Here is a 20,523-nt window from a genome sequence, read left to right on the forward strand (position 1 = left end):
AAGCTGTCACCTTCTAAGAGTATTTGGTTCTTGATGATATTACAATGACTTCTGCCATATTTTATCAAAATGATTAAGAATTGGAATGAAAATACTGCATCTCCAACACACTGAAATGATGAAATGAAATCAGATATCAGAGTTTGAGGAAATAAAGAACTTACCATCTGATACTTTGTGTTCACAGTTAAGCAAATCTTTGCAGATTCGTGCTGGGTTATCTCGTGTGCCAAGAGGATTCTTAATGCTGTGCAGTAAATTGCTTAGGTAGTTCAAGGTTTTGAATATCTCTGCACTGTAGTCAATTAAAGTCACTTCAGTATTCTGGTAGCTCTGCCAAGTCATCATAGAAATCATATTAACAAAAAAGCATTAAGTAGTCATCACTAGTATGCAACCCTAATGATGAATATGGATCATGACAGAAGAAAAATGTATTCCTGTGCAATGAGTGGGAGTAGGATGTAAAGACAGTTTGTATTTAAATATAGGCATATGAATATGTTTTATTAATCTTGATTCCAAATAAGCAATTAAATTCACACTTAAAAGTCTAGTTTTCAAGCTTACATAAAACTTAACAGTTACTATTCTACTGTATAATGTTTTTAAAAATTATATATGAAATAATTAGAGTTTAAATAGGAAAAATGAGTAGTGATGATAGATCCCATTTTAAGAAATAGTTAATTTCATTTAACTATTTTTTAATAGTACCTAACTCCTTATTTTAAAAATACCTAAACAATATTATATTTTTGTTTTAAATGTTTTCTTTAAAAGATATCCTATGCATATATTTCTGTTTCTTACAGTTGCTTACTTTGTCCTTAAACAATGGTTTCATTATTTTCAATCTGTTTTAAATATAATCTTTGAGATAAAGCCACATTTTGCCCTCTGAAAAAGATTTCTGCTTAATTTGTATATTGAGAGTGCCAATGTAAATAAAGTCAGATATATTACCTCCATCTGTAGAGCTGTATGTGATTCAATCAAGGCTTGAATAGCAGCATTGATATCCATTTGTTTCTATGTAAAACAAAACCATTTGACATCAGCAATATGATCAACACTGAGTGCTCTAAAGTCAAAGCTATAAATTCTGAAAGCACGGCTGTTAAAGTATATGAGACATATTATCTGAACGGGGTTTGTAACTCTTATGATTAGACAGATCTTGCAACTATTGCCTGGCTGTCTGAAAGGACAATATGCTGCCTTCATCTGAATCTCAAAAATCTCTTAATTAAAACAGGACCGAAGTCTAGAGCTTTCAAATGAAAAACTATTTGTCTCTGCTGTATGAACACACACAAAAGTTACTCAAATGGGTGAAAAATGAAATATGATCCTCTCAGTTAATAAATTGTAGAGTGAAAAATAAATAACTGTAGTTATTTTCAACAGCTACATTCCTGGAATGAAAATGGAATAAAATACTACTGTCCTGAGGTAGTTACCACAGTAGTTTAATCTGATACTTCTGCGGTCTTAAAAACAATTTTTGAAGTTGGAAAATGTACCCTTGGTCCCAAAAGAAATAATACAGCATGAATCCAATCTCCTCCGGTATTTAATAAAAGATATTTTTAGAGAAAGCTTCAGCATAACCATTAATAAGTCTTTTTGTATTTATTTTTTAAAAAGCTTGGAGACTAAGAAACATGAGTCGGAAGAAAATCTATGAAACGGCATCTGTGTAAGTAAATCAAGAAGTCTAATTTCTTTCATGATAATTATACTGCTAAGATATCTTTTTACTTGGTGGTACATACAATAGAAACTGTTTTCAACAGTTCTCTCATAACTCATGGTTGATAATTTAAAAACCTACCTAAAAAGATGGGACAACCAATAAAGTGCACTCTTCACTGTCTTAACATGTGGTTTTCATATTGGAAAATAATTGGACCCATTCTGCATATTTTATATATATATATATACACACACACACACACACATACTGCTAAACAATGTAATATATATTGAGGATAAAATGGTAAGCAAAAAAGATATTTGCCCTGGTGGAGTTGAAGTTTACAAGGGGGAGAAAGGCATTAATCAATTCATCTCAAAATTACATAATTACAAATTGTGATATGTGCTATGAAAGAAAAGTGCTTGGACCTATGGGAGAAATTAGGGAGACTTAATGGAACCTGGAGGATATAAGAGGTTTGGAAGGCACACTTCAGGTGTCCTTGAGATAGTGACATTTGAGCTGAGATTTGAAGAATAAATAAGAATTTTTAGGAGACAGGGTGGAAGAGCTTTCCAGGCAGAGGAAATGACCTTGCACAAAGGCCATGAGATAGAGAAGCATGATCTATTCAAGAAGCAGAAAGGGTCGGCCTAAAAAATTCTGTGTAGATTAAATAATTCTGACCATCAAACTTTCATGAACGGGCAAATTATAAACATGGGTCACACAAAAAACTGGCAGTGAACATGGGCAACTGAATTAACTACTACACAATAGTCAACTTTATATTTTCCAGTTGGTTTGTGATTAGGCTTTGATCCTAGAAAACTAGCATAGGAGTTCTCACATTCACCAGATTCAGTAACCTTTTTCAGTTTTAATTATTATTGAGGTTTAAAAAATTTTTATTTATGTAACATAACTTTTGGTATATACTGTAGTAGAAATGAAAGCACAAAATTTTAAACTATTTAATTGCTTTAAAATGACTATAAACCCATTATGTGTTAATATAAATATTTTTTATGAAAAATAATTGTATTTTCCAGAACAAAAAAAATAGTGAGAAGATTGGCATTGTTTTATACTTTTGTACTTATCTTTAGTGGCTGGGTTAATAGAAAATAGCTAGATTCTCATATCTGCTTCTGTATTCAATCTAATATGTTATTTTAGTGGAAATATATGAAGAAAGTCTGGCCTTATAGAGATATGCAGTTGGAAATAAGGTATTTTTTAGTAACCTTTTTAGGTAATTGTGGTTATTCTTCATTGATACAATACCAAAACTTGACAAATGGTAATTTTTAAGGGTTCAGTATGAAATCTGAAAACATGTCTATGAACTTTTTATGCTCATTTATATTAAAATATATTGGTCTTTTATCAATATCTATGCCAAAAAAATCTTTTACTTATGCATGATTTTGTTAACATCATGCATTCATCATTCAGAAAATACTGGTTCATGGAATTAGCAGATATTTCAAATATGGCATTACATCATGTAACACAAAAATGCTAAATTTTTTATTTAAAATATAATATGTAATATAATATAAAATGTATTAAAGTTTCTATTTTATAATATATTTATATTTTTATAAAACATAAAACCAAGATAAAAAATAAAATATTACATTATGTAATATAAAAAAATTACATTTGCTAACATCATCACCAGCCTCATTAGAAAATCATAAGTATTGGGAAGCTCTCAAACTCAAGTTGTAAATATAAGTTTTCCCTAATTTTTGTTTGAAAGTTTGAAATTTATGACTGGCATCAAAGTTTGTCAGTAGTTTTCCTTGAAATGACAGGCTCATTTGTCATTTCAACAATGTCTGAGTAACATTGTTAGCCTGTCAAGTAAAAATGGTGTTACATGAAAAGAGCAGGTAGTTCAGTTTGCAGCTCAAAAACTGCATATGTGCTTTTATTTGAGGCAACCATTGTACTTTAGTAAGGAGCAGAAGTGCTTTATATGTTCTTTCATTTCATCACACACAATATTAAAAAGATATGTACTTAAGAGTTTAAGGAGACAGCAAAAATGGTGGAAAAATGCCTTCCCAGAAATTTCTTTTATAAAAACAATAAGAAAACTGAAAAAAAATGTCAGAATGAGGTTTTTCAGGGTCATAGAAATTAAGAAAATGCTTGCAACAATCTGGGGAGAATTTATTTCAAAAAGTAGCTTAATTTTACTAAAGGCAGTGAGCTCTGTGGAGCTTTAATTTGTCCTATTCCCATGTCTCTTTCCAGCTCTTTGGTAGCCATAAAAACCAAAAGCCTGTAATCATAGTAAAAGCAAGAAGCTGGAAGCACAGAAGGGAGCAGAATGGAGTTGGAGTTGCTTCAAAGCCTCTTTCCAGTGAATTGTCATTATCTGACCTACCTGGTGGTTCCCTGGAAGACACCACTTGCAAGGTTTTCTTTATTTTACCTGACTCATATCTCATTCAATGCAAAAAGTCTTTTCCCTAGGAGCATTTTTCAAAAGTATTGACAGGGAATTGTTTAACTTTATGGTTGCCTGAAGCAGGGGAAAACAGGGTAAACAATAGGCTAACAAAAAGTTTACAAGAATAAGCTAGGAAATGAGTTGTCCATAGAGACTTTAGAAAGCTTGAACATATTCCTGAGAATCTAGAAGTCCATGTGCATAGACTGCGATGAGCACATTTTCAGGAAATACTTGAGAAGGCCCTAAGCTCTCTCCTCTGGCTGGCTTTCACTCTCTGAAATCAGGAAGTTAAGGCTAAGGCATTGAAGGGGTGCTCCAACATATAGAGACATGTGGCAAAAACTGGGAGACCAGTTTTGCAATTTAAGGAAATCTCTCTCCAGCCATTAGCTGACCATAAACATAAATATGTATATATAAAATATTTAAAATTAAAAAATTTTAAGACATGCAAGGAAACATGAAAGTATAGCTCATATACAAGTAAAAAGACAGTCAATCAATATAAACTGCCCTAGAAAAAGCCCAGATGTTGTATCTGGTAAACAAAGACCTTAATTAGCTGTTTTAGGTATGATAAAAAAAACTAAAGGAAACCATGAATACAGAACTAAATGAAAGTATGAAAAAGGTCCTATAAATAAGGGCAATCAATAAAGAGATGGAGATTACAGAAAAGAACCAAATAGATATTCCATAGTTGAAAGATATAATAAATGAAATGGAAATCTATTAGAGAGGCTCAACAGTAGATTTCAGTAGACAGAAGAATCAGTTACCTGGAACATAGGCTTATTGAGATCTTCCACTCAAGAGAGCATAAAGAAGAAAAAATGAAGAAAATGAACAGAGACTCAGAAACTTATGGACACCAACCAGAATACCAACATATGCATAATGGGAGTCTCAGAAGGGGTAGAGAGAGAAAAAGGGGCAGAAAGAAGATTTTAAGAGATAATATCTGTAAGACATCGACACAGGAAATCGAACAGGACACAAATAAATGCGAAGGTCTTCCATACTCATGGATTGTTATTGTTAACCCACAGCAGTCCACAGATTCAGTGCAATCTCTGTCAAAATACCAATGGCATTTCTCACAGAAACAGAACAGACAATCTTAAAATTTGTATGGAACACAAAAGACCCCAAATAACCAAAGCAATCTTGAGAAAGAACAAAACTAGAGGCGTTAATACTCCCTGATTTAAAACTATATTAAAAACTATAATAACCAAAATAGTAAGTATTGGCATAAAAACAGACACATAGACCAATGGAACAAAAATAGCACAAAAACAAACCTATGCATATATTCATGACAAAGGAGCCAAGAATATATAATGTGGAAAAGACAGTCTCTTCAGTAAATGGTATTGGGAGAACTGGGCATTTGTGCAAAAGAATGAAACTGGACTACTACCTTATAGAATTCACAGAAATTAACTATATGTGGTGATGGATTTCAACTAGACATTGTTCTGATCATTTTGTGAAATATACAAATATTGAATCATTTATTCAATACCTGTAACTAATATAATGTCATATATGAAGTGTTGCCTCAGTTATAAAAAAGAATGACTGAAAATTTCCTAAATTTGATGAAAAACATTAATCTACACATCTATGAAGCTCAATGAACTCCCCAGACACATCACAAACTACTGCAAACTATAGACAAACGGACTCTTGAGAGCAAAAAGAGAAGACACTTGTCATTCCCTAAAGATCCTCAATAAGATTAATGGCAATTTTTTCATCAAAACCATCAAGACAAGAAGGCAGTGGTATGACATATTCAGAATGCTGAAAGATAGTCTGGCAACCAAGAGTTCTATGTCAAATTAAGCCATTCTTCAAAAAGGAAGGAAAAAGTAAGACATTTCCAGGTAAACAAAAACTAAAATAATTCATTACTAGCAAATCTTCCCTAGAAAAGTGAAAAAGGGAGTCCTTCAAGTCACAATTAAAAAAAACAAGGCAGAAACTTGAATACACATGGAAAAATAGAGAGCACTAGTAAAGGTAACTTTACAAGTAATTATAAAAGAGAGAATAGATCCCAAATAGCTAAAACTACCTTGAAAAAGCACCAAAATTGTAGGTCTCACACTTCAATTTCAAAACTTACTATAAAGATACAGGAATCAAAACAGTGTGGTACTGTCATAAAGACAGACATATAGACCAATGGAACAGAATAGAGCCCAGAAGTAAATCCTCACCTATATGGTCAAATGATTTTGACAAGGGGTTCACCATTGAATCGAGAAAGAACAGTCTTTTCAACATATTGTGCTGGGAAAATTTGATATCCACATACAAAATAATGAAGTTAGGCACTTACTTTACATCATATACAAAAATTAACTCAAAATGGATCATAGACTTAAACCTAACAGCTAAATCTATAAAACTAGAAGAAAACAGAAAAATGTCATTGGATTTGACAATGATTTCTTGGATGTGAAACTAAAAACAAGGCAATTAAAGAAAAGGGTAAATTGAACTTTATCAAAATTAAACATTTCTGTGCCAAGGATACTATCAACACAGTGAAAAGGCAACCCATGGAATAGGAGAAAATATTTGCAAATAATATATCTGATAAGGGATTAATACCTGGAATATATAAAGAACCCCTACAACTGAACAACAAATAAGCAACCGAATTCAAAAGAGGGCAAAGGACTTAAACAGGCATTTTTTCCAAAGAAGATATATAAGGTGATAGGCACATGAAAAGATGCTCAACAGCACTAATCATTAGGGAACTATAAATCAAAGGCACAATTATATATCATTTGATACCCATTAGGATGGCTGTGATTAAAAAAAGAATATAACAACTGCTGGTGAGGATGTAGAGAACTGAAACTCTGTGCAGGGTTAGTGGGAATGTGAAATGGTACAGCTGCTATGGAAAACAGTATAGCAGGTCTTTAAAAAGTTAAACAGAATTGCCATATCATTCAGCAATTCCACTTCTAGGTATTCACCAAAATGAACTGAATGCAAGAACTAAAACAGGTATTTATACACCTATGTTCACAGCAGTCTTATTCACAATAACCAAAAGGTAGAAGCAACCCAAGTGTCTACCTAGCTAAATCAAATGTGTTATACACATTTAATGGAATATTATTCAGCCTTAAAAAAGAAGGAAATTCTGGCATGTCATATCATGCATGAACCTTGAAGACATTATGCTAAGTGAAACAAGTCAGTCAAAATATAATAACTACAGTATGACTCCACTTATATGATATACCTGTGGTAGTCAGACTAATAAAAGTAGGAAGTAGAATGGTTGGTCCCAGAAGCTTGAGAAAGTTAGGAATGAAGAATTATTGTTTAGTGGATATGGAGTTTCAGGTGTGGAATATCAAAAAAGTTCTGGGGATGGCTGGTGGTGATGGATGCATAACAATGTGAATGTACTTTGTGCCACTGAACTATACACTTGAAAATGGTTAAAATGATAACTCTTATGTATATTTTACCACAATTCAAGATAATAAATAAATAAATATGCCCATTATCTTTTATACTTAACCATCCCACTTCTGGGAATAGTCTTATAGATATTCTGCAAAATGATATGTATATGTACAAAATGATTTGTATTGTTGTATTAGAAAAAGATAGGAAAGAACTTAAATGCCCATCAACAGAGGACTAGACAAACAAGTTGCAGGATATTCTTAAGTGAAATGATTTTATTTTCTGTGAGGGTGTGGCAGAGAAGAACACAATGACTTTAAGTAGATTAATAGTGCAGAGTTTGGTACTTGATTCATGCTAAGGTACCAAGCAATTTGAGCCAGTATTAGTGTAAATATCACCTCAATGAACAAAGCTATTTTTTCCAACAGGAATTAGCAAGAAAAGAAATGTCATAACACTTGGCCACTCATAAATTTTCTTGGCAATATCCATAGTTCTATAATTTCTAAAGCCCAGCTCACAGCTGGTGCATAATAGGCATTTAATTTATTGAAGATATTAAATTTTTTCCCCAAGGATAGATTTTAGGAAGGACAGGCCCAAAGAGACTGTAGTAAAAGAATTTGCCTAGGAAGTCATTCAGCAACACCTAAGTGCCCTTATGTGAGTGTAAAACTCTCATTAGGTGCATTAAGGGAATCTAAAAGAAATAACTTCCTCCATATACTCAAGGCAAACAGAACAGATTCTCATACAATCACTTAATGTTTGTAAGAATGTGCACATGAAGTAAAATACGGTGAATAAGAAGTAACCAGATTGTTGGGACTAATGAAGGAAATCAGTATTAATTATACCTCGGGGGAATGTGATCTTTGCAATCCTCTCTGGATGTATTTGAATGCAATGTAGAGGCAGTCTGGGCACTCCAGTATTTTGAGTCATCTGAAGTCTTAAGATCACTGGATAGTGAAAACATTGATGGGATAGGAACTGATTTCAGGTCATGCCCTCTCCATGGTGGAAGTAATTGCTTGTTCTAGGGAAACAGGACTATACCAGCAGCTGCAACCTCTACACTTACCAATCCAGGTTTTACAGTTAACCATTATTTGGAACAAATCAGTTGAACATTTCTTATCTCATTTAGTGATTTTTTAATGACAATTGTCTCCACCCCTCATTCCACACAGAGACACACATACCTGTTTTGTTCTTCCCTTTACCCCACAATCATTTCTGGTTAACTTGGACATCATGCTGTAGGTTTCTTTGTGAGTTTCTAAGTATCTTACCATGTGCACTGTGGCCTGGCCATCACTCTGATAATATCCTCACATTCAAAAACACCATCAATATATATTCCTCTTCCTGAAACATTCCCTTTTAGCTATTCTACTTTAGGAACTTGGGCAAGTTACTTCACTTCCACAGGTCTTAGAAAGAGGGTGTTGGACAGGATTAGAGGTTCAAATTTTTCTGATCTTGACCCACAGTTAAGAAATACATTTTTACATCATGACAAGGTCCACACAAACATACATATATTTAATTGAAAACTTAAAAAACCATACTTTTTCTTAATTGTGGTGATAAACCAATTTTTTCTTTTGCTTTTTCTTAGTGGGGTAAAATTTACATAACATAAAATTCACCATATTAACTATTTTAAAGTATATGATTTAGTTGCTTTTAGTAGATTCACCACATTGTGCAATCATCACCACTATTTAATTTTAGGACATTTTCGTCACCTCTGAAAGAAAGCTCATATACCCATTAAGCAGTCACTCCCCATTATTTTTTTCTATTCTATCTCATATAATTTCATTTCAAAACAATGCTAAATGAGACTCAGTAAACTGGTCTTGGGATCCACTGACCAATGAGTCACAACATAGCATGAAATAATTGCTAAATAATTACTAAGAGGACTTTTCTGCTTCTAATTCTATGATTCTATTCCATTCTAGACATTGTTTCCCTCCAAGTGAAGTCTTCTTTCCTGAAGTATTCCCACTGAAATTCTCTATGAGATGAAACTTGCTTTTAGTACTTATTCATTTGTCCATTCAGCCAACACTTACTAAGGCTTGAAAGGAAATGAAATTTAAAAAATTGTCCATACTTTCAGAGATTTGGCAGTCTAAACAGGAAGACTGGCATGAAAATAAATGAGTATATGAAGAAGGAATGATCAGTTTTATTTTGCAGTGAGATGAAAGGAAGGAATTAAGAGGAGTTTCACAGAAGATATGATCATAGTTTGATTTTACCAGGAATATGCAGTTATTTTCTCACTGACATTTAAACTTCTGCTCTGGGAGTAGTATTCTCAAGGCTATGCTACCTCTCTCCTACAGTGGGCTTGGCAACTCCTAAAAAGATAGTATAAGGAAACCTATACTATTTTTAAGAAAACCTATACTAGTTTTTCATATTGGCCAAGAAGAAAGAAGACAGAAAGGAAAAAAAGGAAGAAAAGAACCAAAGAAACTAACATTTATTGAGCAACTACAGTGTGTCAAACTAATCCTCCTAACATTTCCTCAAAGGGTATATTCTTATCCACATTTTTCTCAGAGCAGAAACCTCACACATCCTATTTCATGGCTATATATGAAAACATGAAAACATTTTCCATTTGAGATGGATATGGTGTCCCAAAGTACGGCACTTCAATGTCAAAATTTTCTCTACACATCTCTAATTTGCCAGTGTATGATCTTTTAGAACTTGTTCTTTCATGGGGAGGCAGCTATGATATATCAAAGTCTTTCATGGGAAGGCAACTGATGAGGTTATTTGTAACCCATGCATTGTGGAGATCTAGGGGGAAAGAAAGAACAGAGAAATGGAAAGTAATTTGAAGATTTAAAGAAAGACATTCTCATTGATCTTCACACCAAGGAAGGTTTCAATCCCCATCAATCAGATGGTCAGAAAGGAGTAGTAATTTTTAAAAGATCGAAGAGAAATGGATCTTCTGTTTCCAAGAAGACAATCTTCCTTGTGGCACTTCGCTTGAAAGTTATTTCTTGCCCTGATGAAAAGCTGAAGAGAATGAAGAGTTCCTAGCCTGCTGTGAGTAGACCACAGTTATTCAACAACTAGAACCATAAGAGATCCAAATTAAACCAGAGCAGCATGTGGAAACAAGTAAGCCTTGGAAGGCATGGGACACTATTGTTTGGGACAGTGTATCCTTTAGGCAGGAAATCTGATCAAGGACCATGGCATTTGACCAGGATATTGTAGGAGTGGGGTGCAGGTGAGGCTGGGAATGGGAGGAGACCTCTTGAAGGAAGCAGGAAGACAAAGAGATTACTGAGAATGAGAGAGGATACAAAGCATAACGAAAACCAAGCTTGGAACATTCATTCCAAAATGAAGTAGGATGCATGAGAGCCTTTTGCTCTGAGAAAAATGTGGATAAGACTATACACTTTGAGGAAATGTTAGGAGGATTAAATGAGAAAGGAATGGTGCTTGATGCGCTATAGGTACTCAATACTTATGCTTTGTATTATCAACTATATCAGCGATTATAGCTGATAATTAGGCAACAGAAGCATTGCCTCAAAGATAAAAGCCGCAACTTGGGGGATGTAATATGTAACAAGCAAATCCATGAGAAGTCTGAGGGCTTCTGCAGTCAGCAACTGAGGATTCATGTAAAGCCTAAGAAGTGGATAACTGGTTGGCAAAAAAAAGGAACATTTTAAAAGGCAACCTGGAACTCAGAAGTAGGTGTTAGTATTTTTTGTGCACTTATGTCAGGCAATGTGCTGAGTGCTTCACTTTTTACTTAAAATTAAAGTCCACCCACAAAAGTTAGAGGTGCCATCCCCATTTTACAGACAAGAAGTCTGAGGCTTGGGTTTCAAGTTATTATAGTTGGGAAGGCTACACATCAGATTAGCAAAATGAACAGAGGTAGGTAAGAAGAGTTAATAGAAGTTAATAGAAGAACAGAGTTAATAGAAGAGGCGTAAAAAGTTAATATGACATACAAAGAAAAACAAAGCCAAGAAACTTACTCTTGGACCCGGTGCTCCAGGTGGACCCTATAAAAAAATTTTAAAGTATTTATTTAGTAGATATCTCAAACTACACAAATATTTTGGCATCAACAGTAAAAAGATATAAATGTAAATAAACTCACTGGAGGCCCTGGTTGCCCTCTTGGTCCTTGTGGACCCTAGAAGAAATGCAGACAAAGCATGATATGTATACATTATACTTTTGGTTTGGTATAAACAAGACAGCTAAGATTCAACCCCTATCATTGCTTTTTCGTGTGAGGCAAGTCATGATTCAAAGTTGTTTTGGTATTTTGAAGTTATATGTCCTTTGCAGTTAGCTATCACCTACATTCATAAAGAAGCCAGATATTTACTTTCGTGTTTTACTGATATTACTGGAAGCTAAACTCACTCATTTTAATAAACTACTATAAATATAATACTTAAAAATGTTAACACTACCTAAGTATGTTTTTCCTGTTTTCTACCTACCATCAACCTAATGGTCAAAGATGGAAACTTCAGTATTCTTAGATACTTCCTTTTCTTTCAACATCCACCTATAATTTGGTTACACACTACTGTTGATTTCACCTCCAAATCTTTTCAAAATACTACTTCTCCATGTTCACAGCAACAGTCTCAGTTTAGTGCTAACCATAAGCTCTTGACTGAATGTATCACCCACAAAATTCATATACTGAAGCCCTAATAGCCAATGTGATGATATTTGGAGGTGGGTCTTTGGAAGATAATTAGACCACATGGAGCTCTTTCAAAAAGTGCAGTGTATTTTTAAGAAGAGACATGACAGAGATAATCTCTCTTTCACCATATGTGGGGATAGAGCAAGAAGGAGGCTGTCTAAAATTCGGGAAGAAGACCCTCACTAGTTATGGGATCTGCCAGCATCTTAATCTTGGAATTTCCAGACTCCAGAACTGTGAAAAATAAATATTTGTTGTTCAAGGCACCCCAGTCTATGGCAGTCTGTTATAGCAGCCTCAGCTGACTAAGACATCACAGTTTGCTTGGATTTCTAATTTGACTTCCTGACTTTATTCCTTCTACTATGCTAACTACATTCTACTTATAAAATGGAAATCTAAGTACATCATAGTTAAAATCATTAAATGGCTCTTTATTGCTTAAAGGATAAAGTATAAACTACCTATCAGTGACAGCTACCATTTATTGAGAACTCCACAAGCCAAGTTGTGTGCTAGAACACACTGTTTGCCAAGTCGTATGCTTTATTTCCATTTAACTCTTAAGTAAATGGAATGGTTAAGCAGCTGGTGAATAAAGAACAGGGCTAGGATTAAAATCCAAGTAAACTGGACACAAAAGAATATGTTCTTAAATCAATGTGCACTCCTGCCTCCTCTTCAAGGTCTGAGCCTCATTTTTACTCTCCCCCCAACACATATTACATTACATCTATAACCAACTACTTGTAGATTTCTAAATCTTCCAAGTTCTTTCACACATACATTTTCTTGCATGCATTATTTTCTTGACCAGCAAAGCATCTTCTTACCTTTTCTATTTGTTTAACTCCCATTGCTCCTCCACTATTCCTTTAAAACTCAATATCCACTTTGCTTATCACCATGCTATCTCCCTCCTACTTAACTAACCACTTGTGCATTCACATTGGCAAGTCCCAAGGTACCCTTCAAAGTATCTTAATCACCTTTTCATTCTCTGAAGCAAGAATCGTGACTAATACACAGTAGGTGTTCAAAAATTGTTGAGCGAATAATATTAAAATTGACTAGCATTAATTTAGAAATTAGAACAGTTAAAATGTTTAGAAAAATGTAAAAAGTTATGTTGACATTTTTCAAAATGAAACAATAGTAATCATTGTTAAGAATGTCTGCTTAAAATTTAACTTACTTTGATTGCCAATTGAATGTTAAGACTATACTGAGTCAAATTCAGATTATAGCTGAAAGATGGCAAAGCGCAATTTATCTTTAGCTGAGTTTTGAATACCATTGATGCTACGCTTGACTTGTATTAAGTATTTTTTTATTGCCAAAGGCTATAAATATACTGTGAAACCTAGAAAAAACAACACATAGTAACTTTAAAAATGTAGAATACTCCAATACTGTGCCTGTTGGACATTTCTTAGTCTGCATGATTTATGATTACAATTTAAAGCAGAGAATGTACAAAACTGTACCTCAGAAACTGCATGATAAATTACAGAAATGTCATGTTGGAGATAGCCTTTTAAATAAATAGAGGCTCAGAGAGAATTTGGCTAATTTTCTCCATTCTGGATCAACATTGTTTAAATAAACATTTAACATTTCACCCCACTTAGCATCTTTCTGACATTTGCAATATTTCACTGATAGTTCAGTATAAAATATATCTTATCTTTAATTTGAAAGAGGAATTTATCATAGGAAGAAAAAACTATTTCTACTGCCGATTTTATTGAGTTAATTTCAGCTTGTTAGAAACAAGTCAGATCACAAATATGATCCAATGAAATACTTCAAACCAGACAGTGCAGGACAACCCCACTGAAACAACTGAATAGAAGAAGGCAACTAGCTGAGTAAAACAAAATATTATTCCAATAAAAAATGTGTATAATAAAAGTTCTTTTTCTTCCTCTAGCTAGCCCACCACTAAGGAAAAGTGATTCATTGTCTCTAGAGAGTATATGAAAAAGTATCTAAAGCAGTTTATAATAAAACTGTGATTGTCTATGTTAATTTCCTAAAGGGAAACCAAATTAATGTAAATGATTATGGTGGTTATTTAGCTATAGTGAATGCACCATATTTGAAAATAGACTCTCTCTCCATTTAATCCCAGAATTTATATATAATACCTCCAAAAGTAACATATGTTTTTCATTAGACTTTATAAAAATACTGATAAATGCATGTCCTTGAACTTATGCGTGCTAGATTTTGCCTTTATGAAACTAAATCAAGATTGCATTTACATAATCTTTACTCTTGCTTAGGTACCAAGAATTTCCCTTTTCCCATTAATAAACTGAGAAACTTGCACAGTCATTCAGCCACATCCCTGGTCTCTACCCAGTAGATGTGACTAGCAGCTTTTTCTTTTCCCCAGTTGTGACAAACAAAAATATCTCCACATATTGCCAAATGTCTTCTGGAAGAGGGGAGCAAAATGGCTCCTGGTTGGGAACCAGTGGTTTTGGGGGTCTAATTGGGAATTTAGTGATATTAAATGTTTCATTAGACAGTAATGCAAATACGATGGAACCAGTGAATTATAAGGCAAAGAGGAAAACTACAAATCAGAAATCTGTTCATGTGGAATCTGTCATGTGGGTGGCTGGGCAACTCTTAATGTAGATGAGGAGTATGCATATAGCATCTTCCTTACCCAAGTTGCTCTTAACCCTTATTTTCTGAGAGGTACTATGATTAATAAAAAAAACGCAATGGCATGGGGATCGGGAGCCATGTGCTCTGCTCCTACCTCTGTATGTAATTAGCTATATGGCATTGAATGAGTTGCTGTACATATTGATCTTAGAGATCTCAACTGTAACATAACTGTAACTGTCTAGTGAAGAAAAGTCTCCAAGATTCAGTTTAGAACTTTAGTTTTCAAGCCATTTATCAATATTCTTCCTCATATTTTGTATTTGGAGAAAGAAGGTAAACACATGCATACAAGTTGGGAATTTGAAAGTTTATATGAATGTAAGGGGAATGAGTACTTGAATTTTAAAAGTTTGATAATTTTTCATTTGAATGAAATTATACTATATTTGAATTTTAGAAAGAATCATATACATACATGCTTTAAGTTCTTAATTTGTTAATATTTAGGATATATTTTTCCATAATTTAGTTTTTCCTTATAATGGTTAGACCATCCCCATTGCTTTCAAATTGGAAGCAAGAGATAATTACGTTAATCAAGAATTGTGAATACATATTAACTTAGAGGTAATATTTGAGAAAATGTTGATGTGATTCTTCAACATTTCATTAATTTCATTAGATAACATGTTATAAAAATGGTTGCCATAGTGGAAGGGTTGGGGGTATGAGTGAAATAGGTGAAGAGGATAAAGAGGTACAAACTTAAAATGATAAAATAAGTCTTGCAAATGAAAGTATGACATTGGGAGTGTAGTCAATAACATTGTAATAATTTTGTATGGTGATGGATGGTACATTTATTGTAGTGAGCACTGGGTAATGTATATAATTGTTGAATCACCATGTTGTACACCTGGAGGTAATACAATATTGTACCATCAACTATACTTTCATAAAAAAAATGAAGCAGCTAATCTAAAAATTCATGTGGCATTGTTCACTCTATTTTTTTCTACTTCTGTGGCTTTGAGTTATATGTTTCAAGTTGTGTTATCTTGTCAAAATCCTTTTCAGATGATTGACACTAGGATATTATTTCTGCTATGAGTTAAAATTTTACTTTTTATTAAATGCATCTCATTATTTCCAACAATCCTTTTTGTATTACTTCTGGAGAAATTAATCATATTCTACAAGTGTTTGGGATCCCATGGAAACTAGAAGATTTTTGTAACCTTTCAAGATTAATTTGCCATTAATATGAGAATTTTGAAGTAGGGGGAGAGGAGGGAATTCTATATTCTATCTACCAGGGAATTTTCTCAGGATGTCATACAACTCTAATTTTAGAATTATATATATCTATATCTACCTATCTGTATATGTATACATGTCTGTATATATATATACACACACATACTCATATATATATATGAATCCAGGGAATTATTTTTAAAATAGTCTATAGGTAGGCAGACATGGACCAAGTATAGAATAGAAAGGAAAGAAACTCTTTTTTATTTGGCAATATAGAAACAACTCTGTCATTGTTGAAGTGGGCCTATTTGGGATCAGTAGAATTTACAGTGTTAAATTGTAGAAGATATGAAGTTTCCAAGCAACCCAAATTTATGCTAATAGAGATACTTGTCACATGTTGTGTAATAAGCTGTAACTTTCTTTTTCTAAGGCACTGAATCATGATTTGGTTTTTGTACAAAATTTGGTAAGCACAGAATCACTAATGAATTCTTATGCCAGCTACACGGAAAAATTTTAAGTAAGATTTATAAGCCAGTATGATAGATTGTTGTGATTCTGAATCTTTGTACAAAGAGTGGAATGTCATATTTGTCTCAATATGATAGATATTGACTAATAAAATTCATTCCAAAAATGCCCCAATGTATTAGTATTATTTGAGGGTGACCCCTTTGACAATATTACATTCTGAAACATAGCAGCTAGTAGTCTTTAGCCAGTGAATTATTTAAACCATTCCCTTAAAGAAAACAAACCCGTACAATGTACTGAAAAAGTCCTAATGAGAATGTAAGAAATTTTACTTAACTTTTCCATAGGATGAAAGCAGACGATGGTCTAACTGCACATTTTATGGATTAAGTTAACTGTAGATGATCTCTAGGAATTTAAAGATTACTTTTATAAAGCTCCTTAAACCATAATGGAGTCAAAGGAAAAAAGATGATGAAAAGATATTTTAGTACCAATTATTCAACAATAAAACAGAATAAACTCATAATTCTAATGTGCTAGCTAATCCTTTTTATTCAACAGTTAATTTTATTGCCTATACAAAATGCCACTATGTACTCTCTGGGTACTGGGAGTTTGCATCCTATTATAAAGAGAACTATTGTAACCCACACAGCAAAAGACTAATAAGTACGTTCAAGAAATGCTACTTTGCCATCTAGAATTGGAAAACAGTTGCTAACTTTTCAGTTTTAGGGTAAGTATTCCTCTATTTAGGAATTCATTTATCAAAATTGCCTACTCCATGGCAGGTTCTGTCCCAGACACTGATAACCAGTGTATCAGACAAAGTTCCCTGCCCTCAAGTTTATGGTCTAGAGAAAAAGGCAGAAACGAATAATTTCAAATAGTGTAAACTGCTGTAAAAGAAAACAGAACAGGATATTGTAAAAGAGAATGAGCAGGAATAACAAGACAGAGTGGTATGGATGTCTTTTCTAAGATGATATCTGAGCAGAGACCTGAATAATGAGATAAGAACCAGTCATTTGAAGAGCAGGTGAAAGACTTCCCTAGGTAAGAGGGAGTGAGACAATCTCATTATGGTTTAATGGTATCACTCCAGAGGATGGACTGCAGTGGGGAGAAGTGGAAGGAGTAGCAAGAAGTCAGGAGGCCATCAGTGTGATTTGGACAAGGGTGTTGGTGATGAAAAATGTCGGGGTGGATGGATTCAGAATGGGAGGCTGACAAGGACAAACTTTTAAAGAACTCTTCCTTAGGTTCTCTGCCTTTGTTGGTTCTTTTATGAGGGGTTTGTTTGTTTATGTGTAATCATAGACTCTTAGGGCTGGAAAGGGCTTCAAAGGAATATATTCTAATATCCTAATTCCCTATGCAGTGCAAGAATCCCAGTCCAGTAACTCAAAGAGACAGTCATTAGGCTTTCAGTGACAGCCACTCATTATCTCACAAAACCTATTTTGTTTTAAAAGCAGTTTGTTATTATATTAGACAATTCATTATTATATTTAGCTGAAATTGGTCGCAGCATTCCATTCATTTAGTCAATCAGTCTATATTCCAAGCTAATCGTGTGTTAGGTGCTTTCATAAATTGGGAATCACACAGTATCAAACACACTTCAACCCTCGTGAAACTCACCATCTCTCAGGAAGCTCAGCCCAGAAACTGAACATTCAAGAAATAAATCATTTTAATATTATCCCCTAGAGTTACTCATATTATATATATTCTCCTTGACTTTTAAATGTTTAAAGGTAACTATCATGTCCCAACAACCCTAAACTTCTCTAATTCACTCACTAATAAGGTATTAAGTATTTATTGAGCACCAGCCAGAAGACAGGCACTGTCTTAGGCGCTGGGGACGCAGCAGTAAATAACAGATAAAGTATCTGTGGCACAGCATCTATATTCTAGAGAGGGGAAATACAAAATACAAAAAAGCAAATAAATACGTAGTATGTCAGGTTCTAGGGAAACCCATTAAGGAAATATAGGGAATCTCAGGAAGATGGAGGTGTTGCTATTTTGATGGAATGTCAGAAAAAGCCTCTGATAAAGGGACACTTAAGCAATGACTGAGGAAGAGTTGCCAGGCATTGTACTTGGTCCTCAGTATTAGGCATTATGTCCACAGGTGGCAGCTGGGTGAAGATAAAACATCAGCAAGTCTGCCGTAAGCAAATTATCTTTAATTTTTTAACCTCAAGATGAGTAGGAACTACCAGGATAAAGAGTATGGGCAAGAAAAAGCATGTGCAAAACCCAGCAAGTAAAGAGAGAGCAAAGAGAAGATGATCAGGCTGCAGAGTCTGACAAGGACTAAACATCTTAGATATTTTAATTGTTTTTTCCAGGACAAAGCTCCCAGATACATCACCAATCTGAGAGAGCCCTCCTCTGAATGTACTTTAATTTTGCCCATGTTCTCCTTTTCTGGATGCCATATTTCTATCAGTGCAACCTAAACTTGCAGGCAAGCATAAGCCATTGAATTTCTAAGTCATCAGAGCCACTTCAGTATTTTTTTTCATATGAAATGTTTATGACATTGTCACAGATACTTAAGGTTTCCTAATCCTGATGGAAGCTTATGTTCCAGCTACTGTACTTGGAGAAGATAGGTCAGGGAGGCAGGTGGAGACAGACAGGTCTGGAAAATGGGCGAATTTCGAGCCTCCCTACATTTCCTTTCTTTTTCCACTCTTCTTGGGGGATATGGTTTCACATCATAAATACACCTTTGCTTTCTGCTACAGTAAGTCTACTGAGAAAATATGAGGGCCATATTTCTGCAAATTAAACGCATCTATTTTAGTGCCCTTTGAAATTACTAGGCTATCTGAAATCACATAATTTCTCTTCTTCAACTAATTGATGTAACTGCAATTTACATAATTTTGAACCCAAACATACTCTATGATGAAAAGCAAAAATCTTAGCTGTCACTATGTAATCTCACTGTCTAGTAATCAAGACTTTATTACTATCTTTAAGTTTATTCTTATATGCCTTCTATATTTGGTTTCAATCCCCCTCATTTCACTCCTCACCTGCCTTCTGTTTATGGCTGCTGCTTTAATAAGCTCAGTAGGATCTCTTTCGGGAAAGTGGCCCCTTTACAAAATATCTTCTTTAACTTGGAAGAATCGACATCCCAGAAGAGTGGGAAACAGGACCAGTATAAGCCATAACTTGCAGGCAGACATAAGCTATTGAATTTCTAAATCATCAGAGCCACTGCATTTTTTTTCCATATGAAAATGTTTATGACATTGTCACAGATTCTTAAGTTTCCTAATCCTAGTGGAAGTTTATGTTTCAGCTACAGTACTTGGAGAAGATAGGTCCTGATAGATAGATCCTGAAAGTGGCTGTGGACCTTTTGACCATCCTCTCCCCATGGTTTCCAACTGGCTGAAATATACAATGAATGATGGCTTCTGCTGCGCAGCCCTCCTGGGTGCTGAGTGGACCTAGTGGGTATATGCCTAAAGTAACTGGGCAGGGCTCTTGCTCTGGTACTGCTGAAGAAGGCTTGCATCTCCTCTCCTAAGTCCTCAGAAGGCAAATATTTCATTTAACACAGTGATCTGGGAAGAATGTGACAGGCAGGTTCTTAAATATGTTTAGGGCTTACCAGGTTTTACAGCCATAAACCTCATAGATTACTTCTACTTCCTGAAAACTATATATATAATTTTATTTTTATTCTGTAAGAATCGGAGGCATAATGCAAGAATTAAACAAGGTCCTTGCTTTCACAGAGCTTATAGCCTAGTGGCAAGTGATACTTTA

At 34.1% G+C, this 20,523-nt stretch overlaps 1 protein-coding gene across 5 annotated transcripts in view; it reads right to left on the reverse strand.

Moving 5' to 3' along the window:
- The window catches only part of COL24A1 (collagen type XXIV alpha 1 chain), a 377,298-nt gene that overhangs the window by 8,100 nt on the left and 348,675 nt on the right, over positions 1-20,523 (reverse strand). For all 5 annotated transcript variants that reach the window (XM_036890301.2, XM_057500389.1, XM_057500388.1 and 2 more), the window contains 4 exons: positions 11,788-11,823; positions 11,663-11,689; positions 967-1,032; positions 165-333 (listed from right to left, as the gene is read on the reverse strand). In XM_036890301.2, coding sequence (XP_036746196.2) covers positions 165-333; positions 967-1,032; positions 11,663-11,689; positions 11,788-11,823 — 298 coding nt within the window. The remainder of the gene's footprint in view (positions 1-164; positions 334-966; positions 1,033-11,662; positions 11,690-11,787; positions 11,824-20,523) is intronic.

This window comes from Manis pentadactyla, chromosome 4 (assembly GCF_030020395.1).
Source record: "Manis pentadactyla isolate mManPen7 chromosome 4, mManPen7.hap1, whole genome shotgun sequence".
Lineage (NCBI taxonomy): Eukaryota > Metazoa > Chordata > Mammalia > Pholidota > Manidae > Manis > Manis pentadactyla.